Consider the following 25,775-nt stretch of genomic DNA (forward strand, 5'->3'; position numbering starts at 1 on the left):
TCAAGAACTCTAAACTAGTATAATGATGCCGTACAACATTCAAAACTTTGGCTTGTTCATAAAATCCTCTGCTGAAAAACCTCAGACAAAAGCCCATATTTCTGCTAAACCTGAACCAGTTCAACTGAAATCCCCTCAGGATTTAGTTGTTACGTTTAAACTATCCTTAAATCTTACCCCACTATCCTTCCAATCTGGCCGATACTTAAAACTCCCCACATGGTTGATAGTTCTGGCATGAGTGGTATGTCTGTGAATCAGGTTGACACTTTCTGACTCGCTTTGGTGACTGCAGCGCCAAACTGGGTAAGGATCTGGCAGATGGTAAGTGTGAAGTTATCCACTTTGGAAGGAAGAATAGTAAAATGAACTATTATTTAAACGGTGAAAAATTACAACATGCTACTGTGCAGAGGGACCTGGGGGTCCTTGTGCATGAACCACAAAAACTCAGTTTGCAGGTGCAGCAGGTAATCAAGAAGGCAAATGGAATGTTGGCCTTTATCGCGAGAGGGATGGAGTATAAAAGCAGGGAGGTCATTCTGCAACTGTATAGGGTACTGGTGAGGCCACACCTAGAGTACTGTGTACAATTTTGGTCCCCTTATTTAAGAAAGGGTATATTAGCTTTGGAGGGGGTACAGAGAAGGTTCACCAGGTTGATTCCAGAGATGAGGGGGTTAGCTTATGAGGAGAGATTGAGTAGACTGGGCCTGTACTCATTGGAGTTTAGAAGGTTGAGGGGAGATCTTATAGAGATATATAAGATAATGAAGGGGCTAGACAGGGTAGAAGCAGTGAGGTTATTTCCACTTACAATGGAAACAAGAACTAGGGGGCATAGCCTCAAAATCCGGGGGAGTCAATTTAGAACAGAGTTGAGGAGGAACTTCTTCTCCCAGAGGGTAGTGAATCTTTGGAATTCTCTGCCCAATGAAGCAGTAGAGACTACCTCGTTAAATGTGTTTAAGTCACAGATAGATAGATTTTTAACCATTAAGGGAATTAAGGGTTATGGGGAGCGGGCGGGTAAGTGGAACTGAACCCACTATCAGATCAGCCATGATCTTATTGAATGGTGGAACAGGCTTGAGGGGCTAGATGGCCTACTCCTGCTCCTATTTCTTAAGTTCTTATGTTCAAACCCTATGGTGTTGGCCTTCTTATTACAAAACTTTATTGAAAATATCAAAGCATAGTTTCTGGAAACATTCTGGTTGGACAGAGCTGATGGTCTCCTATTTTCTTTAATTGGATTGTCTGACCACTGCTTTGTGTCTTTGAGATGATAATATCCCCGTGTCTTTACACTATATTGATTTGGTTTCAATATTAATGTACTTTGTAGAATCGAAATCATAGAAATCATAGAAACCCTACAGAAAGAGGCCATTCGGCCCATCGAGTCTGCACCGACCACAATCCCACCCAGGCCCTACCCCCATATCCCTACATATTTTACCCGCTAATCCCTCTAATCTACACATCTCAGGACACTAAGGGGCAATTTTTTTAGCATGGCCAATCAACCTAACTGCACATCTTTGGACTGTGGGAGGAAACCGGAGCACCCGGAGGAAACCCACGCAGACAATGTGCAAACTCCACACAGGCAGTGACCCAAGCCGGAATCTAACCCAGGTCCCTGGAGCTGTGAAGCAGCAGTGCTAACCACTGTGCCACCGTGCCGCCCTGATAGATTAACCCCTGATAGTACACCTTGCCTCTGTGTGTTGACGTTTGGACTGTTTGTTTGCAGTGTTTATGTCCATGGAGCTTTCTGGATGTTATGTTTAATAAAAGACCAGCTGAGGGGATCACAATCCTACAAATCCCCCTTTTTGTTTGCAATTTACTCCACATAAATGATCCATAAAGAAAATGATCACACTTGAACCAAAGAAACTCTGTTCTTTCTGGACCATTCCAGATTTGTCTGACCCTATACATACATTGCACATAATCTTTAAAATGGTCAGGTCATCACTTACAAATGATATCTGTGCAAATTACGTCAATCCTTTGTAAACATTTTGGAGCAGATAGAAATGGTTTGAGAAAGATGCTTTGAAGTGGCTTGTGGTCAGACTGTACCATCACCTTTTCTCTCCCAAACAGGTACTGGTTGAAATGCTCACAAGCAAAGACACTCTTTCTCAATCTGTGCATAGCATCATCCTTCAGTTTGTGTTAATGCCCTGGATACAAATTCAACTGGTTATCCTTGCTGCATGAGGGTTGCTCCAAGTCCTGTTTCACTGGCATCCCACTGCAGGGTGACCTCATCATTGACATCATAGTATCTTAGCACTGGCATTGTCACTAATTGTTTGATGTGAAAGTTGCTTCTTGTTCTGTGTCCCAGTTACATTGAACATCTTTTACAGTGAGCTTGTGTAGAGATTCACATTCTGATGACAGATTGGCAGTCCACGTATTGAACTAATTGGACTGAATTTCGATTCACTGATGTGCCAGGAGGTTCAACAATTGTTTGAAGACTTATAAAATTCACACTGATGAAGGGAATATTTAATCACATAAAACACAACATAAGGATCCAGCAGTTAATATTTTAATATAAGGTTTTAGAATAAAATGAGCATTTAAATAATGATATTTTCAAAATAAATGTTAAGCTAATAAGCCTGCCAATATTAAATTGTAAAACTCAAGGGCTGATTGTGTCAGTAAATTAACTAAAACATGAAATTCTGCTACAATGTAACTTGAATTTGGTATAGTTATGAAATCATGCATTGTTTAAAGGAACAAATAATATAATTTTGTATTTGGGAACTTGGGAATTCTGCCAAATGACTGGGTCCTCATCCAGCAGATGAACCAGTTTTGACTGCCCCATAAAACGTTGAATAAATTAAAATGATAGTTTTGTATTACTAAGCAACCAGGAAGCCATTTTGTTTGAGGAGCATGCTTCCGACAGTTGAATGAACAAATGGCAAACTACTATTTAAGGTGTCAAATTGTAATTTGATTTAAGAATGCTGTTATGAATAGATTGACAAGTTGAATATTAAATTAGATCATGTTAAGTTAATTGCTGGGTTGTATCTAAGATAACTAAATTGTATAATTGCTCAAGTTTCTGGCACAAAAATGGAGATCTGCGGAAAAGCTCAGTGGTACTGTTGTGTCATTGAGCCTATCTTGGATTTTCCCTTCGTCCAAAGTCTTTGTTTGTCTGTCTATTGTATGTTTTCATTTTGCATTTCTATGTTTTAATAAAATTAGTTTTAAAAATAAAATTTTATTACATTTTAAAAACAGTTTTGTTTACCTTTGCAAGAGTTTACCTATCAAAGTTGCTTTCTAAAGTAATCTGGCCATCGAAACAGAATTCCCCTTTACACGCACCAACAGGGCTTCTTCCCTGTGTGAGTGTGTTGATGGGCCAGGAGAGACACTGACTGTGAAAACCTGCTCACACACCTCACACCTGAATGGTTTCTCCCCAGTGAGAATCTGCTGGTGCTTCAGAAAATCAGGGGATTTGGTGAAAACTGTCACTTGAACATCAAACCTGTAGAGTATTTCCCCGTGTGATACCTCTGCTGCTCCAGGAGAGCTGAAAACAAAATCGAAGCATTATCATAAACCTGTCACTTAAACATTTACTCCCCTGTGTGGATCTTCTGATGCTTAAAATATTTTTTTGCACAGCTCACGTGAATGTTTTCTCCCCTGAGAAAGCTTTGGTGTACACATAAACTTGTTGATGTAGAGAATGAATGATCACATGCCTTGCACGTGAATGGTATCTCCCTTGTGTGAATGTGTTGGTGTCTGTGGAGGATTGATAAAGTTGTGAATGATTGGTCACACACCTCATACTTGAATGGTTTCTCTCCTGTGTAAATGCATTGGTGTGTGTGGAGGTTAGACAACTGTGAGAATGATTTCATGCACACTTTGCATGGGAATGGTTTCTCCCCGGTATGAATGCATTGATGTATGCGGAGGTGCAGTGAACTCAAACGATTTGTGACAGATCACACACGTGAATGGTTTCCTCCCTGTGTGATTGCGCTGATGTATGCGGAGGTTCCCTGATATCGAGAATGATTTGTCACACACCTCACATGTAAATAGTTTCTCCCCTGTATGAATGCATTGGTGCACGAGGAGGCTTAATGGCAGCAAGAATGATTTGTCACAAACCTCACAAATAAATGGTTTCTCTCCTGTCTAAATGTGTTGGTGTATGAGAAGGCCCGATGACAGCAAGAATAATTTGCCACACATCTCACACGTGAATGGTTTCTCTTCTGTGTGAATGTGTTGGTGTGCGTGGACGTGTGACATAACTCTGAACGATTTGTCGCACATCTCAAATATAAATGGTTTTTCTCCTGTATGAATGCATTGGTGTTTGCGGAGAGACAACAAATCTGAGAATGGTTTGTCACACGTTCTGCATGTAAATGGTCTCTTCCCTGTGTGATTGCATTGGTGTATATGGAGCCTTGATGACAACAAAAGGGATTTATCACACTTTTGCACGTGAATGATTTCTCCCCTGCATGAATGTTGGTATTTGAGGAGATTCCTCGATAACTAGAATGATTTGTCACACACCTCACATGTAAATGGTTTCTCCCGTGTGAACCCGTTGGTGTCTGTGGAGAGTCGATAAAGCCGTGAATGATTTGTCACACACCTCGCACCTGAATGGCTTCTCCCCTGTGTGAATACGTTGGTATATGTGGAGTATCGATGACACTGAGAAAGATTTGCCACACATCTCACACGTGAATGGTTTTACTCCTGTGTGAATGTGTTGATGTGCGTGGAGGTTCAATGGAATTGTGAATGATTTGTCACATACCTCACAAGTGAATGGCTTTTCCCCTGTGTGAGTGCATTGGTGTGTGTGGAGGTTTGATAACTGTGAGAATGATTTGTTACACACCTCACATGTTGAATGGCTTCTTCCCTGTATGAATGATTTGATGTGAGAGACGTCAATCAGAGAGCCCACCCACTCTGCCCATTCTCTGCTCTTCCTCTTTCACAGCTGCTTCACTTCCTGTAGGGACTGAAAACCAAGTGAGGAGATGGTGAGTGACCCAGTAGAATTTATAATGATTACATTGCATAATATCCACACTAATGTTCAGGCAGTCTGACTATCCTGTGGGGAATCAGGTGTGGAAATGCCCCTTATGCTGTGTGAGAAGATCCAGCTGAGAGACCTGTTTACTCGGTGCTTTGAGCTGTTTGATTGGAGCTGTGTGTTGGGTATTGAGTGTGTTTATTGGAAGCATTTCCTTTCTGATTTACAGGCTCAGATTTGTTGATGGGTCATTACTGAATATGAGAAGGTGAGGTGTAATTATCTGGGAGGGGCTGAGACGCATTGAAATGTCTTTTAATGTCTTTAAAATTTTACTTGAAGGCCAAGGCCTTTTCCAGAAGCCTGGGCTTGAATTTGATAGTTTTGCCCAGTGCTGTATCTGATAACTGAATTTGGATTGTGCAGTCCGAGTGAGTGCAGTGTATCTAGTTTCCTAGGATAAACCAGAAGCTTTCAATCAGCTACACTGAAGTAATATTTTCCTTAGCTGTGACAAGTGGCGTTCCTCAGGGATCAGTGCTGGGACCTTTGCTGTTTGTAACATATATAAATGATTTGGAGGAAAATGTAACTGGTTTGATTAGTAAGTTTGCGAACGACACAAAGGTTGGTGGATTTGCGGATAGTGATGAGGACCATCAGAGGATACAGCAGGATATAGATCATAGAACATAGAACATAGAACATAGAACATTACAGCGCAGAACAGGCCCTTCGGCCCACGATGTTGCACCGACCAGTTAAAAAAAAAAACTGTGACCCTCCAACCTAAACCAATTTCTTTTCGTCCATGAACCTATCTACGGATCTCTTAAACGCCCCCAAACTAGGCGCATTTACTACTGATGCTGGCAGGGCATTCCAATCCCTCACCACCCTCTGGGTAAAGAACCTACCCCTGACATCGGTTCTATAACTACCCCCCCTCAATTTAAAGCCATGCCCCCTCGTGCTGGATTTCTCCATCAGAGGAAAAAGGCTATCACTATCCACCCTATCTAAACCTCTAATCATCTTATATGTTTCAATAAGATCCCCTCTTAGCCGCCGCCTTTCCAGCGAAAACAATCCCAAATCCCTCAGCCTCTCCTCATAGGATCTCCCCTCCATACCAGGCAACATCCTGGTAAACCTCCTCTGCACCCTCTCCAAAGCCTCCACATCCTTCCTGTAATGTGGGGACCAGAACTGCACACAGTACTCCAAGTGCGGCCGCACCAGAGTTGTGTACAGTTGCAACATAACGCTACGACTCCTAAATTCAATCCCCCTACCAATAAACGCCAAGACACCATATGCCTTCTTAACAACCTTATCTACTTGATTCCCAACTTTCAGGGATCTATGCACACATACACCTAGATCCCTCTGCTCCTCCACACTATTCAAAGTCCTCCCGTTAGCCCTATACTCAACACATCTGTTATTCCTACCAAAGTGAATTACCTCACACTTCTCCGCATTAAACTCCATCCGCCACCTCTCGGCCCAACTTTGCAACCTGTCTAAGTCTTCCTGCAAACTACGACACCCTTCCTCACTGTCTACCACACCACCGACTTTGGTGTCATCAGCAAATTTGCTAATCCACCCAACTATACCCTCATCCAGATCATTAATAAATATTACAAACAGCAGTGGCCCCAAAACAGATCCCTGAGGTACACCACTTGTAACCGCACTCCATGATGAATATTTACTATCAACCACCACCCTCTGTTTCCTATCCGCTAGCCAATTCCTGATCCATTTTCCTAGATCACCCCCAATCCCATACATCTGCATTTTCTGCAGAAGCCTACCATGGTGAACCTTATCAAACGCCTTACTAAAATCCATATATACCACGTCCACTGCCTTGCCCCCATCCACCTCCTTGGTCACTTTCTCAAAAAACTCAATAAGGTTAGTAAGGCACGACCTACCTGCCACAAAACCATGCTGACTATCACCTATCAATTCATTACTCTCCAAATAACTATAAATCCTATCCCTTATAATTTTTTCCAACATCTTGCCGACAACAGAAGTGAGACTCACCGGTCTATAATTCCCGGGGAAGTCTCTGTTCCCCTTCTTAAACAATGGGACAACATTCGCTAACCTCCATCAGTTGGAGACTTGGGCAGAGAGATGGCAGATGGAGTTTAATCCGGACAAATGTGAGGTAATGCATTTTGGAAGGTCTAATACAGATAGGAAATATACCGTAAATGGCAGAACCCTTAAGAGTCATAGAGGTTTACAGCATGGAAACAGGGCTTCGGCCCAACTTGTCCATGCCCCCTTTTTTCTTTAACCCCTAAGGTAATCCCAATTGCCTGCATTTGGCCCATATCCCTCTATACCCATCTTACCCATGTAACTATCAAAATGCTTTTTAAAAGACAAAATTGTACCCGCCTTTGCAACTATCTCTGGCAGCTTGTCACCCTCTGTGTGAAAACAAGGCCCATCTGGACACTTTTGTATCTCTCCCTCCTCAGCTTAAACCTATGCTCTCTAGTTTTAGACTCCCCTACCTTTGGGAAAAGATATTGACTATCTAGCTGATCTGTGCCCCTCATTATTTTATAGACCTCTATAAGATCACCCCTCAGCCTCCTATGCTCCAGAGAAAAAAGTCCCCGTCTATCCAGCCTCTCCTTATAACTCAAACCACCAAGCCCCGGTAGCATCCTAGTAAATATTAAGAACATAAGAACATAAGAAATAGGAGCAGGAGTAGGCCATCTAGCCCCTCAAGCCTGCCCCGCCATTCAACAAGATCATGGCTGATCTGAAGCGAATCAGTTCCACTTACCCGCCTGCTCCGCATATCCCTTAATTACCCTTATCGATCAGAAATCTATCTACCCGTGATTTAAACATATTCAACGAGGTAGCCTCCATCACTTCAATGGGCAGAGAATCCCAGAGATTCACTACCCTCTGAGAGAAGAAGTTCCCCCTCAACTCTGTTCTGAACTGGCCCCCACTTATTTTGAGGCTGTGCCCTCTAGTTCTGGTTTCCCTTCGAAGTGGAAAAATCTCTCTACCTCTACCCTATCCAGTCCCTTCATTATCTTATATGTCTCTACAAGATCACCCCTCAGCCTTCTAAACTCCAACGAGTACAGACCCAATCTGTTCAATCTCTCCTCATAATCAACACCCCTCATCTCCGGTATCAACCTGGTGAACCTTCTCTGCACTCCCTCCAAGGCCAATATACCCTTTCGCAAATAAGGGGAAAAAAAACTGCACACAGTACTCCAGTTGCGGCCTCACCAGTGCCTTGTACAGTTGCAGCAAGACCTCCCTGCTTTTATATTCTATCCCCCTCGCGATGAAGGCCAACATTCCATTCGCCTTCTTGATCACCTGCTGCACCTGCAGACTGAGTTTTTGCGATTCGTGTACAAGGACCCCCAGGTCCCTCTGCACTCTATTTTCTGCACTCTTTCTAGTTTAATATCTTTCTATAATAGGGTGACCAGAACTGCACACAGTATTCCAAGTGTGGCCTTACCGATGTCTTGTACAACTTCGATGGTAATCATGATGAGGAGATGCCGGCGTTGGACTGGGATAAACACAGTAAGAAGTCTCACAACACCAGGTTAAAGTCCAACAGGGTTATTTGGTAGCAAACGCCACTAGCTTTCAGAGCACTGCTCCTTCTTCAGGTGGAGTGGGAGTTCTGCTCACAAACAGGGCACACAGAGACACAAACTCAATTTACAGAATAGTGTGACATGAACCCAAGATCCCGGTTGAGGCCATTCTCATGTGTGCGGAACTTGGTTATCAGTTTCTGCTCAGCGCCTCTGCGTTGTCATGTGTCGTGAAGGCAGCCTTGGAGAACGCTTACCCGAAGATCAGAGGCCGAATGCCTGTGACCACTGAAGTGCTCCCCAACAGGAAGAGAACAGTCTTGCCTGGTGATTGTCGAGCGGTGTTCATTCATCCGTCGTCGTAGCGTCTGCATGGTTTCCCCAATGTACCATGCCTCGGGACATCCTTTCCTGCAGCGTATCAGGTAGACAACGTTGGCCGAGTTGCAAGAGTATGTACCGTGTACCTGGTGGATGGTTCTCACGTGAGATGATGGCATCCGTGTCGATGATCCAGCACGTCTTGCCGAGGTTGCTGTGGCAGGGTTGTGTGGTGTCCTCATAAGAACAGGATTTGGCCCTCATAAGAACAGGATTTGACGCTCGACTCATCGATCGACAGTTCTGACGCGCCACATCGAAAAACAGCACCAACCTCCTCAGAAGACAAACACAGGACACGGTGGACAGAGTACCCTTCGTCGTCCAGTACTTCCCCGGAGCGGAGAAGCTATGACATCTTCTCCGAAGCCTTCAACATGTCATTGATGAAGACGAACATCTCGCCAAAGCCATCCCCACACCCCCACTTCTTGCCTTCAAACAACCGCACAACCACAAACAGACCATTGTCCGCAGCAAACTCCCCAGCCTTCAGGAGAACAGTGACCCCGACACCACACAACCCTGCCACAGCAACCTCTGTAAGACGTGCTGGATCATCGACACGGATGCCATCATCTCACGTGAGAACACCATCCACCAGGTACATACTCTTGCAACCCAGCCAATGTTGTCTACCTGATACGCTGCAGGAAAGGATGTCCCGAGGCATGGTACATTGGGGAAACCATGCAGACACGACGACAACAGATGAATGAACACCGCTTGACAATCACCAGGCAAGACTGTTCTCTTCCGGTTGGGGAGCACTTCAGCGGTCACGGGCATTCGGCCTCTGATCTCCAAGGCGGCCTTCACGACAAACTACAACACAGAGTCACTGAGCAGAAACTGATAACCAAGTTCCGCACACATGAGGATGGCCTCAACCGGGATCTTGGGTTCATGTCACACTATCTGTAACCCCCACAACTTGCCTGGACTTGCAAAATCTCACTAGCTGTCCTGTCTGGAGACAATACACATCTCTTTAACCTGTGCTTAATGCTCTCTCCACTCACATTGTCTGTACCTTTAAGACTTGATTAGCTGTAAAGACTCGCATTCCAATTATTATTCTGTAAATTGAGTTTGTGTCTCTGTATGCCCTGTTTGTACTTAGATCATAGAAACCCTACAGCACAGAAAGAGGCCGTTCGGCCCATCGAGTCTGCACCGACCACAATCCCGCCCAGGCCCTACCCCCATATCCCGACATATTTCACCCGCTAATCCCTCTAATCTACGCATCCCAGGACACTAAGGGGCAATTTTAGCATGGCCAATCAACCTAACCCGCACATCTTTGGACTGTGGGAGGAAACCGGAGCACCCGGAGGAAACCCACGCAGACACGAGGAGAATGTGCAAACTCCACACAGACAGTGACCCAAGCCGGGAATCGAATCCAGGTCCCTGGAGCTGTGAAGCAGCAGTGCTAACCACTGTGCTACCGTGCCGCCCTAACCACCTGACGAAGGAGCAGCACGCTCCGAAAGCTAGTGGCATTTGCTACCAAATAAACCGATTGGACTTTTAACCTGGTGTTGTTAGACTTCTTATTGTAGAACTTCAACAAGATGTCCCAATTCCTGTCTTCAATGTTCTGACCGATGAAACCAAGAGTATTTATAGGCAAGGGGATCTGGGTGAACAGGTACACAGGTCACTGAAAGTGGCAATGCAGGTGGAGAAGGTAGTCAAGAAGGCATACGGCATGCCTTCATCGGCCGGGGCATTGAGTTTAAAAATTGGCAAGTCATGTTGCAGCTTTATAGAAACTTAGTTAGGCCGCACTTGGAATATAGCGTTCAATTCTGGTCGCCACACTACCAGAAGAATGTGGAGGCTTTGGAGAGGGTACAGAAAATATTTACCAGGATGTTGCCTGATATGGAGGACATTAGCTATGAGGAGAGGTTGGAGAAACTTGGCTTGTTCTCACTGGAACGACGGAGGTTGAGGGGCGACCTGATAGAAGTCTACAAGATTATGAGAGGCATGGACAGAGTGGATAGTCAGAAGCTTTTTCCCAGGGTGGAAGAGTCAATTACTAGGGGGCACAGGTTTAAGGTGCGAGGGGCAAGGTTTAAAGGAGATGTACGAGGCAGATATTTTACACAGAGAGTGACGGGTGCCTGGAACTCATTGCCAGGGGAGGTCGTGGAAGTGGATATGGTAGTGACTTTTAAAGGGCGTCTTGACAAATACATGAATAGAATGGGAAGAGAGGGATATGTTCCCGGAAGGGTCAGGGGTTTTAGTTAAGTCGGGCAGCATGGTTGGTGCAGGCTTGGAGGGCCGAAGGGCCTGTTCCTGTGCTGTAATTTTCTTTGTTCGTTGTATTAGCACTTCCAGCCCAGAGGAAAAATTGTCAAAAGTTCCATTGAATTCCCATTTCTCCTGTGTTTTTACATTAAACACATACCAAAGGGGAAAGCTGGTCTTTGCCAGCACAACACGGGCTCACAGTGAACCATTTTACACTCTGCACGATTGCCCTCACAGTGCCTGGGAAGATGACGGATTTGATTTGACTTTGATTTGATTTATTATTGTCACCTCTATTGGTATACGGTAAAAAGTATTGTTTCTTGTGTGCTATACAGACAAAACATACCATTCATTGAGTACATAGGGGAGAAGGAAAGGATCGGGTACAGAATGTGGTGTTACAGTCACAGCAAGGGTGTAGAGAAAGATCAACTTAATACGAGGTAGGTCCATTCAAAAGTCTGATGGCAGCAGGGAAGAAGCTGTTTTTGAGTTCGTTGGTTCGTGATCTCAGACTTTTGTATCTTTTTCCAATGGAGGATGGTGGAAGAGAGTACATCTGGGGTGCGTGGGGTCCTTGGATTATGCTGGTTAATTTTCCGAGGCAGTGGGAAATGTAGACAGTCAGTGGATGGGAGGCTGGTTTGGGTCATAGACTGACTGGGATATATTCACGGACCCTTTGTAGTTTCTTGCGGTCTTGGTCAGCACAGGAGCCATACCAAGCTGTGATACATCCAGAAAGGATGCTTTCTTTGGTGCGAGTCATAGCAGACATGCCAAATTTCCTTTGCCTCTTGAGAAAGTAGAGACATTGGTGGGCTTTCTTAGCTATAGCGTTGGCATGGAGCAATCAGGACAGGTTGTTGGTGACTGGGTAGAGGAAAGAATGTAGCCACGTTGTCTGCTTCTGGTCACTAGGAGCCCGTGTCCCTGCTGGAACATAGAGTATATGACAAGTGAGGAAAACGAAAGGACTTGTATCTGATCCCCACACAGGAGGATAGCAGACTGGCACTCACTGTAGAACAGTTTCTAACTGTGGAGTCAGCCCCTTTAGCAGTGAAGTAGAAGGAGTTGGAGGAAATTATGTTTCCTTTTCCTTTTTTACAGAAGAATTGAAACATACTGCACAAGAGAATACAGAGAGGATAGACACCGCAGATAGATCCTGACCATCACCCAAGGGACAACTGCAAAACTGTGGGAAGACATCCAGTCCCTTCACAGCATTGCTGAACACAGAGAAGGTTGAGCAGTGAAATTGACATCTGGAAATCAGTCATGTTGGGAGTCTTGTCATATCATCAGATCTAACACTGGTCACTGATTTGGAACCTTCAATCAGAACGAACCTTTTTGAATGTTTGGCTGTTGCTGATCTGTCAGGTTGAGGCTGGGAAGAAGTGCAAGTGGACTGCACATATGGTGAGAGCCTCAATCATTCATCAAGCCACATGAAGCACTGATTCATTCTTATAGGTGCAAAGCTGTTCAAGAGTGAGATATCTGAGAACAGCTCCACATTCATTTGTACCAACTGTAACTACAGGGACAGCCACATGGAAGAGAAATTGTTCAAGTGTGAGTTGTGTAACAAATCATTCTCAAGCTCATTCCATTTTCGCAACCATCAACGCACTCACACTGGAGAGAAACCATTTACATGTCAGATTTGCAATAAATCATTCTCGCAATCATCGCTGCTGCACAGACACAATCGCATTCACACAGGGGAGAAGCCATTCCGCTGTGATGTGTGTGGGAAAGCCTTCACACAATTATGGAACCTCCAGGTCCATCAGACAATCCACTCAGGGGAGAAACCTTTCAAGTGTGAGTTTTGTGATAAATCTTTCTCAACATCTACAGAGTTCCTGATGCACCAGAGCATTCACACAGGAGAGAATCCCTTCAGGTGTGATTTGTGTGAGCGAGCCTTCACACGGTCATCAGCGCTCGCACAACACCGACGCATTCACACTGGGGAGAAACCATTCACCTGTGAAGTGTGTAAGAAATCATTCTCCAGCTCATCGGCACTCCGTGAACACCGACACATTCATACAGGGGAGAAACCATTCACCTGTGACGTGTGTAAGAAATCATTCCTCCAACCATCAAAACTTCGTCAACACCAACACATTCACACTGGGGAGAAACCGTTTAAGTGTGAGGTGTGTAATAAGGGCTTTGCGCAGAAATCAGGCCTGTTGAAACACCGGCGCATTCACACAACGGTGAAGCAAAGTTACTGAGTCTCACACAGCAATGCTCATGAAACATTGAGTAATCAGAAATTGGGAAAAACTACCTTCCAGAGGAAAATCAAATGACCTGAAAGGCTTATTGCAATCACACAGAGCTAGATGTGGGCACAAACTGGGAAGTACTGAAGTAATTGTGCATGATGTAGATGTATGAAATGCTATTCCAATTCAGCAACATCCATATAAACACTCAAATCTGAAGTTGGCACAGGTTCAGAAGGAGATTGAAAGCATACTTAAGAAGATAAAATTGAAGTGAGTTGCAGCAAGTGGAGTTCGCCCACGGTGATGGTACCAAAACCAGATGGTACACACCGGTTATGTGTGGACTCTCGAAAGTCAGTGTAGTTATGAAGTCAGATTCATATCCCATTCCTCTATTGGAAGACTATATTGAAAAGGTGGGATCATCAATTTTATACTGGTGACTTCCTTTATCAGTAGTTTCAGCTTTTGTGACATCAGATGCTCTATATCAGTTTAAAGTCATGCTGTTTGGAATGAAAAATGTGCCGGCAACATTCCAAACACAAACCAACAAGGTCATTTCTGGGCTAAATAATTGCACAGTATACAAAGATGATCTGGTGGTTTTCAGTCAGATGTGGAAAGATCATTTGAAACATTTAAAATAATTGTTTGTTCAACTACAGGAAGCTTGTGGTAAACCTGGCTAAAAGTGGATTTGCAAAAGCCCAAGTCACGTTCTTGGGCCATACAATTGACGTGGAAGTTGACCCCATAAAATGTGTAAACAAAAGTTATTGGGGAGTTACCAGTACCGTCATTGAGAAGAAAAGTGATGAGATTCCTGGGCATGAATGATTTCTACAGGAAATTCATGCCAGATATTAGCAAGCTCAGTCTGTACAACCTGTCCTCATAATTTAATCCTTTTAGTCCCAGGAACATTCTAGTGAATCTATGCAGCACTCCCTCCAAGGCCAATATATCCTTCCTAAGGTGCAGTGCCCAGAACACAGTTCTCCAGATAGGGTCTAAACAGAGTTTCTTTGCAGCTGGAACATAGCTCCCACAAGGACACAAGAAGTGGAATTGGAAGCCAGATTAAAGCACAGGGATTTTGAAGAAACTTATATCTGTAATATTCTAAGAGTTTCCCCTGATGTGAATGTGTCTGTGTGTGAGTGAGTGTGTTAGTAAAGTGAGCCAGCTCTCAGGAGTAGGTGTGGGGTGGAATCAGACCCTGCTTAGTTGGTGATGTGAATTATAGGCAGATCCTCTCCAGGTGACGGGTGTCTAGTTCCCAATTTCATTGGTCAGAACTGACATTGAACTTTAATGACAAAGGATGGAGCTCATTTCCATCATACAAACACACCAATGTTTACAGAGATCCAGTGGTCTGGGTCCATGGACCAACCATAATGGTTCCTTAGGAAATAAACATTGAATTTATATGTCAACTTTCATGAATGCAAGGCATCAGAAAGGAATTAAATGCTTTCTGAAGTATTATGTGTCTTGTAATAGAAGAAAAGTGGCAGCCAATCTGTGAACAGCGATGATCTTGTTAGGAACCACTAACAGTTGAAGAGAAATGTGAACACCCCATGATTAATCAACAGATTTCACATTTTCAATCAAAATAAAACGTTATTGTATATGAAAGTATTAAACAAAGCAAGAACTGATGTTTAGCATTACTTATGCTATCAGCTCAGTTCTACTTCTTACCACCCCGAGAGTTTCCTTATACATCACTTCTTTCAGGACCTAATGAAAGGCATGCCATGTCCTCAGAAATTCTCTTTCATTCTCCTCAATGTTTCTGCTAATCTCCTTCCAATAGCTTGCTGATCGAGCAACCCACAAGTTTTCTTTGATACCTCACAGTGGTAAATGCTTGAACTCCATGTTTGGGCTTCTGCAATCTCACTGGTAGTTGTTGATGTCAGCTGGTCTAAGTCCCAGTAGTCTGAATAGTCGTCAACTGTGATGAGATAATCAGCTCCAGTGAAAGTGAAGAGGTCTAATACAAGCTTCATCCATGGTCTATCTGGGAAGTCAGGAGTCATATGCAGCACTTTATCTTGCTTGATGTTCGTGAGCAGTTAAGCATTGTATCTTGTCATATATAAGTATTTCAATTGGTAAAAGTTAAACTACTTCATTCATTATAATTAAACTGTATTGTTAAACTAAAGTTTGTTTTGATAAAGACACATTAATCTGAAGCTTTTTGAAAAAAGCTTCCCAGTTTGTCAGTAGAATCGCCCTGGAGTGAAACCTCACAATGCCAAATTAGCAAATAGTTAAAGTAGAAGTATATTTATTAGTCACAAGTAAGGCTTACATTAACACTGCAACGAAGTTACTGTGAAATTCCCCGAGTCGCCACAGTCCAGTGTCTGTTCGGGTCAATGCACCTAACCAGCATGTCTTTCAAAATGTGGGAGGAAACCGGAGGACCCGGAGAAAACCCACGCAGACAAGGGGAGAATGTGCGGTTTCTACTGCTTCATAACATACTTTGTGGTTTCTGCGCTGATACCCGAACAAAAAAATGGGAGTTCTTGTGGGATTAAAAGCTATAAGACAGACGGTGTTGAGTATTGGTGTTTTCTTTTCAATTGTTGCATTCATTTAGTTAAAATAGTGAGTGCTTTGTGGAAAAATGGCTCTTTCAATGGTTAATGTTTTCCTGAGTGTGGAAGAGGTCACTCTGAGTAGAAATATAAGATCATCAATGTTAAAGAAAGTTCAGATAATCAGGGATTTAAGACACTAATAATACTAGCTCTAAATGAAATGATTCCAGATCAGACTTACAGATTAACAAAGGTACTGTCCGCATAATATATAATCACAGTACGAGATTTAAACAAGAGATTTGAACAGATATTTCTGATTTAAACATGTATTTTGAATTTTAAAATGTATTTTTAAAGTAATATTGTGCACTTTAGCCAAAAGCAGGCTGCCCAACAGCATGGCGGGATGAAGACTTAGTGCCACGAAACACATTATTTGGAGCAATGTAACCACAGAATGTATATATTCTTATCAGTATAAGTTACGGACAGTATGGGTTCTCAAAGCCATTGAATGAATAGAGCTGTTCAATTTGTACTGATAAGACAGTGCTTCTCAGACATGGGAATATCAACTGTCTGACTCGATCATTGACATAATTGAGAGTTGGTGAGAACAGCACCTTTGAACTCTATAGCTAAGCATCAGGGGTTGCTAAGCAACAGGGAGAAGAAGCATCTGGATTCTACAGACCAATGAAATATGATGTCAGAGGGTAGAATGTAATTGGCTAAGGTTTATGACAATTGTTAACAATGATTGATTTGTACAAATGATGACTGGTTCATAACTAACGGGAAGGCGGGAAAAGCGAACTTAAAAATGTATAATTATCCTGTCTGATGTATTGTAACTTTAGAATGGTATTGGAATGCTCAGGACCTTCTCTGTCAGAGAGGTATTGGACTGTCTAATGCTATCTCTCCCAGCGATCGTTGGTCAAATAAACATACGTCTTTATCTAGGATACTGACTTCACGAATCTTTGTATTAGCTGAAGTTTCAGCATTACTTAGATCATAGAGATCATAGAAACCCTACAGTACAGAAAGAGTCTCTGAAAAACCCTGCAAGAGTCAATAATAAATCCAATGAGGAATTCAGGAGAACCTTTGGGTGGCACAGTGGCAAGCACTGCTACTTCACAATGCCAGGGACCCAGGTTCGATTTCAGCCTTGGGTGACTGTGTGGAGTTTGCATGTTCTCCGCGTGTTTGCGTGGATTTCCTTCGGGTGCTCCGGTTTCTTCCCACAGTCCAAAGATGTGCAGTCTAGATGGATTGACCATGGTAAATTGCCCCTTAGTGTCTAAAGATGTGTAGGTTATGGGGAGTTAGCGGGGTAAATGTGTGGGGTTATGGGGATAGGGCGCAGGGTAGGCCTGGGTAAGATGCTCTTTCTTAGAGTTGGTGCAGACTCGATGGGCCGAAAGGCCTACTTATGCACTGCAGGGATTCTATGATTCTTTCCAAAGAGAATGATTAGAAAGTGAAACTTGCTCCCACAGGGAATGGTTGAGGTAAATCATAGAATTTCTGCAGTGCAGTAATAGGCCATTTGGCCCATCGAGCCTGGACCGACAACAATCCCACCCAGGCCCTATTCCTGTAACCCCATGTATTAGCCTGCCAATCTCCCCTGACACTACGGGGCAATTTAGCATGGCCAATCAACCTAACTGCACATCTTTGGACTGTGGGAGAAAACTGGAGCACCCGGAGGAACTGCTCGAAGACATGGAGAGGACATGCAAACTCCACACAGTCACCCGAGGCTGGAATTGAACCCAGTCCCTGGCGCTGTGAGGCAGCAGTACTAACCACTGTGCCACCCCAACTAGATTTGATGCATTTGCTGGGAAGCCAGGTAAGTAGATGAGGGAGAAAGAAATAGAAGGATTATGCTGATAGGGTGAGATAAAATAGTCATGATGTGGAGATGCTGGCGTTGGACTGGGGTAAACACAGTAAGAAGTTTAACAACACCAGGTTAAAGTCCAACAGGTTTATTTGGTATTGTGGCTTTTGCTACCAAATAAACCTGTTGGACTTTAACCTGGTGTTGTTAAACTTCTTACGGAGATAAAATAGGCCAGGAGAAAGCTCAGGTGGAGCATAAGCACTGGTAGAAAGCAGATGGGTCAAACGGTGTGTCTCTGTGCTGATGGATAAAAGGCTGCATTTTTTGCCATCACAGTTTTTATTGCATGACCACATTGCCACTGATGGATTAGGCAGCAGCCAGGAACAAAGATGGCGGTGCTCAAATATTCACAGCTATGTTTTAGGCAGCATTATTTAATTCCTTATTGAAGCAGATTGACCAGATTGATGGAGAGGGAGTGAGGTTGGGGCCATAATCAGACTCAGGCGTCAGGCAGTGAGTTTGATCTAAGAGGGAGTTAGGTATTTGTTTATCAGAGGTAGGATTTTGTGGATGTGAGAGAGATTATTCAACACACAAGATTTGTATTGATTCATGTTCCAAACTGCAAAAATGCTTCTTAAAACCCCAAGTTTCTGACCTGTGCCCTGGCTACAACTTCAATTTCGTAAGATTTCATCAAATCCATAGAGTCCCTTCAGTGGAGAAGGAAACCATTCTGCCCATCAAATCTGTACTGACCCTCCAAAAGAGCGTATCCTAACCCTGATCATTGGATTTCAGCACAAACCCAGATCCGTGCACTTGTGCCGATTGGTATAGTTGGCAAGAGGAACAGTGAGAGAGTTTAAAATTTTGAAGTTTATTTATTAGTGTCACAAGTAGGTTTATGTTAATGCTGCAATGAAGTTACTGTGAAAATCCCCTAGTCTATACGCTCTGGTGCCTGTTCGGGTATGCTGAGTGACAATTTAGCATGGTTAATGCACCTAACCAGCACATGTTTCGGACTGTGGGAGGAAACCAGAGTATCCGGAGGAAACTCATGAAGATACGGGGAGAACATGCAGACTCCACACAGACAGTGACCTAAGCTGGAAATGGAACCCGGGTCCCTGGCACTGTGAAGCAGCAGTGCTAACCACTGTGCCACCATGCCTCCTTGAGAAAATAGGCCAGGAGAAAACTCATGTGAAGTATAAGGAAACGAGAAAGCAGATGGGCTGAATGATCTGTTTCTCTGCTTTAAAAACTTGAATCAAATCAAAAAATGGTGGAAATATTCAGCAGGTCAGGTAATAGCCCACTTCTTCCATCACCTGTTCTCACCTTCCATGCTAATCTCTGTCCCCATCTAGTCCATATGGCTCTTTATAGTCCCTCTGCCAATCTTGTGCTCATTCAAACCAGCCCAAGCCCTCACACCACCCATACCAGCTCATCCAATATCCATAATGGGCTGACCTCAGGCCGCATACTGAGGTTAAATAAAATGAAGTTCCAAGTGTTTGTTGTAGACTTTATTTTTTCAGCCAAAAAACCCAATTAGTACATTTACATTTCTTATAACATTCAGATCATTCAATTGCATAATGGTGTCTTAAAAAATAAGCATTGAAATTCATAGTCCCACTTCAAGTGTCCATACCTACTTGAAGCCGTCAATCAAAAGGATATGACAGGCACTGTATTGTGATAATGGATTGCTGTGAAATGTGTCATGCAACATTAATCCAGTCAATCACTGAGGCTTATGTTAAGAGACAGGATGAAAAGCAATAATGTTCAACAGTCCAGTTTCTTCACAGATAAAGGCAGGAGGTTTAAAATGCTTGGGATAGTTTGACAACTCCTTTTTACAGTTAATCTTGATACTTCTGAGAATTGCTTTTAAAAGTTCCTTGAGTTCTCAGTTCCAATGAGTTCATGCACTTTCACTTCTACTTTCAGTAATCTCAAAGGGAAGCTTACATCCCACAAAGTTGTCTAGGGACCATATCCTCTACAAAAGAATGCACTAACTATCCAAACAAAAACAGAGTTCAGACCCGTTGCTACTGGGTCTGATCTGCATGAGATGTCCGGTATCGGACATCTCTTATCCAAAACTACAGGGGTGGAGGCAGCTGCAGATTTCTATGGACAGCTGCCTCTGTGAAATGGGCAAATCCCGAAAAGGCCATTCCTGATCCCACTAAAATAAGAGGTGTCGTGATTGGGGTGGGGGACTGGGCTCTCAGATTCAGGCTTCGTTCGCCATTAACCCCATGACAGAAAGGCTCTCTGTCATGGCAAAAATCAAGACAGACAAATATCCCTCAGGAGGAGGAAATAATAGGGTTGAGGGCAGTTTTGGAGGGAGGGACCCTAATGCCTTCTGCATCTCCCCCATCCTTGTGACATGACTTCTCCCATGACCCTGCACTGGACTGCTGATGGCCAGAAGGTGCAGACGCTACAATCTGAGAAAGAATCTGCTTCATTTCATTCAAAGTTTCATTGCTTCTTTGCAGAAGCTGACAAAGAAACTCATTCTGCTGCTGAAGAATCTCACTGTTTCTTTGCAGATTCTGGCTAACATCCACCTTAAATTCAGTCAAGGTTTGCTGAAGCAAGTTAGAAGTGGCCTGATAACTCGTCGTACTTTGTACCTGTTCCTCATCTAAGCACTCAAGAGGTTCCAGATCATCTTCATTTTCTTCACCAGCAGCAAGGGCCTGATGTTGTCCGTGTGCTCTTGGAGATGGCAGAGCTTTCTGTTTGCAAAGCCACTGGTTCCTCACCTCCAGAAGTTTCTGAGTGCTCTCCCTCCACCACAGCAGCCAGGGCATCACAGGCCTCCTCAAAGAACAAAGAACAATACAGCACAGGAACAGGCCGTTCGGCCCTCCAAGCCTGCACCGCTCATGTGCCCAACTAGACCATTCATTTGTATCCCTCTATTCCCAGTCTGGTTCATGTGGTTATCTAGATAAGTCTTAAACGATCCCAGTGTGTCCGCCTCAATCACCTTGCTTGGGAGTGCATTCCAGGCCCCCACCACCCTCTGTGTAAAATACGTCCCCTGACATCTGTGTTGAACCTTGCCCCCCTCACGTTGAACCTGTGACCCCTTGTGTTCGTCACCTCCGACCTGGGAAAAAGCTTCCCACTGTTCACCCTATCCATGCCCTTCATAATTTTATACACCTCTATTAGGTTGCCCCTCATCCTCTGTCTTTCCAGGGAGAACAACCCCAGTTTACCCAATCTCTCCTCATAGCTAAGACCCTCATACCAGGCAACATCCTGGTAAACCTTCTCTGTACTCTCTCCAAAGCCTCCACGTCCTTTTGGTAGTGTGGCAACCAGAACTGGACGCCATATTCCAAATGTGGCCTGACCATCATTCTATACAGCTGCAATATATGCCAACTTGTATATTCTATGCCCCGTCCAATAAAGGCAAGCATGCCATATGCCTTCTTCACCACCCTCTCCATCACCATCTGATGTGTCCATGGACAGCTGTGTATCTGTCAGAGGGAGAAAATCATAATTATTATCTTTTGTCACGTAAATTAACTCTCCTCCTGATGGTTTAAACACCCAGCTGCTGACATCACCTTCGCTCATCCCCATATCTGATCCGCCATTGGTTATCGTAGGGTTGGAGAGGCCAAACAGTTTCCTCATAAACTCCTCCTGTTCTGTCAGCTCCTTGATGTACGGAACCTGCCCTCCTGTCAATGAGCACTCCTGGGTGTTACGTGCCAGCTTTACCTAAAGGAAGAAATGAAAAGGAAATCATGGTCCACTTTGCTGTGCTGTCTTGTGACACATTTTCCGAGTGCTGGAGACAGCTTTCAGCCTGCACCTGGGGAACTTTTGACTTATGACAAAGTCAGAGCCATCTCCAAGACAACTGCATCAAGATGTGTGGTGGTCTTTATGTTTTCAACTCAAAACCTATGAGTTAAGGTTCAAAATTTATATATATTCAATAATCACATATTGCCCTCTTGTTCATTGGAGGGAAACTTGTCCATAAGCAGCAGTTTCTATACATATCGATGTCTTCTTTTGATGATATTTGGTAATCTGGTCAAAGGTTAAATTCACCTTTTTAAAACGTTTGGACTGATGGTGAGAGAGGTTGGAGACAGACACTGCTGAGATAGACAGTGCTTTGGAAGGACAGCTCCCCTGTGTGAGCATTGGAGAGTAAACACAGACAACTCTCAGTGTAAGGGAAGCAGGTGAGTCACAGTGTGCATGCGCTGGTGCCTGTGGAGGTCTGATGATCGTGAGAATGATTTGTCACACACCTCACATATGAATAGTTTTTCACCAGTGTGTGGAGAGGACTGATTAGTCAGATAATCATTTGTTGTACACCATACATGTGAATTGTTTGTCTCCAGTGTGAATGTGTTGATGTGTGCAGAGGAAAGGCGATTCAGGGAATGATTTGTCACATACCATACATGTGAATATATCGGCGTATGCAGCAGCCAATGAGTCAGAGAATAATTAGTCACCTACCTTGCATGGCAAGGCTTTCTCTCCTGTGTGAATGCGTTGATGTCTGTGGAGGTTCGAAAACTGAGAGAATGATTTGCAACACATCTCGCACCTGAAGGGCTTCTCTCCTGCGCGAATGCTTGGTGGACATGGAGACTCGATGACTTTGAGAATAAGACCATAAGACCATAAGACATAGGAGCGGAAGTAAGGCCATTCGGCCCATCGAGTCCACTCCACCATTCAATCATGGTTGATTTCAACTCCATTTACCCGCTCTCTCCCCATAGCCCTTAATTCCTCGAGAAATCAAGAATTTATCAATTTCTGTCTTGAAGACGCTCAACGTCTCGGCCTCCACAGCCCTCTGTGGCAATGAATTCCACAGACCCACCACTCTCTGGCTGAAGAAATTTCTCCTCATCTCTGTTCTAAAGTGACTCCCTTTTATTCTAAGGCTGTGCCCCCGCGTCCTAGTCTCCCCTGTTAATGGAAACAACTTCCCTACGTCCATCCTATCTAAGCCGTTCATTATCTTGTAAGTTTCTATCAGATCTCCCCTCAACCTCCTAAACTCCAATGAATATAATCCCACGATCCTCAGACGTTCATCGTATGTCAGGCCTACCATTCCTGGGATCATCCGTGTGAATCTCCGCTGGACCCGCTCCAGTGCCAGTATGTCCTTCCTGAGGTGTGGGGCCCAAAATTGCTCACAGTACTCCAAATGGGGCCTAACCAGTGCTTTATAAAGCCTCAGAAGTACATCCCTGCTTTTGTATTCCAAGCCTCTTGAGATAAATGACAACATTACATTTGCTTTCTTAATTACGGACTCAACCTGCAAGTTTACCTTTAGAGAATCCTGGACTAGGACTCCCAAGTCCCTTTGCACTTTAGCATTATGAATTTTGTCACCGTTTAGAAAATAGTCCATGCCTCTATTCTTTTTTCCAAAGTGTACAACCTCGCACTTGCCCACGTTGAATTTCATCAGCCACTTCTTGGACCACTCTCCTAAACTGTCTAAATCTTTCTGCAGCCTCCCCACCTCCTCAATACTACCTGCCCCTCCACCTATCTTTGTATCATCGGCAAACTTGGCCAGAATGCTCCCAGTCCCGTCATCTAGATCGTTAATATATAAAGAGAACAGCTGTGGCCCCAACACTGAACCCTGCGGGACACCACTTGTCACCGGTCGCCATTCTGAGAAAGAACCTTTTATCCCAACTCTCTGCCTTCTGTCTGACAGCCAATCGTCAATCCATGTTAGTACCTTGCCTCGAATACCATGGGCCCTTATTTTACTCAGCAGTCTCCCGTGAGGCACCTTGTCAAAGGCCTTTTGGAAGTCAAGATAGATAACATCCATTGGCTCTCCTTGGTCTAACCTATTTGTTATCTCTTCAAAGAACTCTAACAGGTTTGTCAGGCACGACCTCCCCTTACTAAATCCATGCTGACTTGTCTTAATCCGACCCTGCACTTCCAAGAATTTAGAAATCTCATCCTTAACGATGGATTCTAGAATTTTGCCAACAACTGAGGTTAGGCTAATTGGCCTATAATTTTCCATCTTTTTTCTTGTTCCCTTCTTGAACAGTGGGGTTACAACAGCGATTTTCCAATCCTCTGGGACTTTCCCTGACTCCAGTGACTTTTGAAAGATCATAACTAACGCCTCCACTATTTCTTCAGCTATCTCCTTTAGAACTCTAGGATGTAGCCCATCTGGGCCCGGAGATTTATCAATTTTCAGACCTTTTAGTTTCTCTAGCACTTTCTCCTTTGTGATGGCAACCATATTCAACTCTGCCCCCTGACACATGCAAGGTGTGTAATGATTTATTACACACCTTGCATGTGAAAGTTTGCTTCACCTAAAGAAAGAAATTAAAATGGAAAAAAAAATCATATTCCAGACTTTGCTGTGCTGTCTTGCAACACATTTTCCGAGTGCTGGAGAAAGCTTTCAGCCTGCACCCAGAGGGACTTCTGATTAGAGATCAATCTTATGACAAAGTCAAAGCCATCTCCAAGACGACAGCATTTTACAAAACCTCAAATTTAATTTTTTTTAAATCGTGATTTTTCTGTATTTTCAACTCAGAATTATCTATTTAATATTCAGATATTGCCCTCTTGTCTATCGTCGGAAACCTGTGTGCAAGCAGCAGCTTCTATACATTCCAATGTCTTCTTTTGATGATCTGGTCAAAGGTTAAATTCACCTCCTTGAAACAAGTGGACCAATGATGGGAGATGTTGGAGAGAGATATTGCTGAGACAGACAGTGCTTTGGGAGGATAGTGTCTCCAGTGTAAACACTGAAGGGGAAATAAGACAGGCAACTCTCAGTATAAGGGAAGCAGGTAAGTCACAGTGAGAATGTGATGGTATCTCTGGAGGTCTGATGACTCTGAGAATGATTTGTCGCACATCTCACATAAGAATGATTTCTCACCAGTATGTGCAGAGGGCTGATTAGTCCAATGATTTGTTATACGCCATACATGTGAATGGTTTTTCTCCTGTTGAATATTGTGACTTTAAGAAATGTATTTATATCATGTTTCTTGTGAGGGGTATGTTTAAAATTCAGCTCTGGTTTATTTGTTGCTGATCTGTCTGCAAACCAGGCAACTGCTGAGAATGCAGGGGAATAATTTATCCTAGATAATGGGGTATTTGTTTAAACCTGAGCGAATTCATTTTTTGTTTTTTTCTCTTGGGGTTTCAAAGAAGAGTTTGATTAGGTTGGTTGACAAGAGACAGTCAGGTGAATGGGAGGTGCTAAGCTTACACGGAAAAGCAGACTGTTCTTGTTTCGTTCTGAAAGAAGCAAGAGGTCTCTCTCTCTCTGGCGGTTGCTGTTTGAGTGTCAGAAGACATGTGTCTCTCTTTCTCTCTCTCTCCAGAGGTGTTCAAAGGCTCTAGGACTGTTAACAAGTAAAAACACAAACGTGTACTGTTTGCTAACTGATTGTGAAGAGGGGTTTAAGTCTATAAGAGGAATATTGCTTCATTTGGAACTAATAGATAGGTTAGCAGGTAAGAATTATATCTTGACAAGTATTTCAATTGGTAAAAGTTAAGCTAATACATTCATTAGTTAAACTGTATTGTTAAAATAAAGTTTGTTGTGATAAAAGCTTCCTAATGTTCCAACAGAATCACACCTGAAGTGAAACACCTTATCCTCACACTCAT

The 25,775-nt window shown here is 43.6% G+C and overlaps 1 protein-coding gene across 1 annotated transcript in view; it reads left to right on the forward strand.

Moving 5' to 3' along the window:
• The first annotated feature begins 12,467 nt into the window (after positions 1-12,467).
• LOC144497091 (uncharacterized) overlaps positions 12,468-25,775 on the forward strand; it is a 62,363-nt gene continuing 49,055 nt past the window's right edge. The window contains exon 1 of the mRNA XM_078217863.1: positions 12,468-13,589. Coding sequence (XP_078073989.1) covers positions 12,912-13,589 — 678 coding nt within the window. The 5' untranslated portion in view covers positions 12,468-12,911. The remainder of the gene's footprint in view (positions 13,590-25,775) is intronic.

Source organism: Mustelus asterias, chromosome 8 (genome assembly GCF_964213995.1).
Source record: "Mustelus asterias chromosome 8, sMusAst1.hap1.1, whole genome shotgun sequence".
Taxonomy (NCBI): Eukaryota; Metazoa; Chordata; class Chondrichthyes; order Carcharhiniformes; family Triakidae; genus Mustelus; species Mustelus asterias.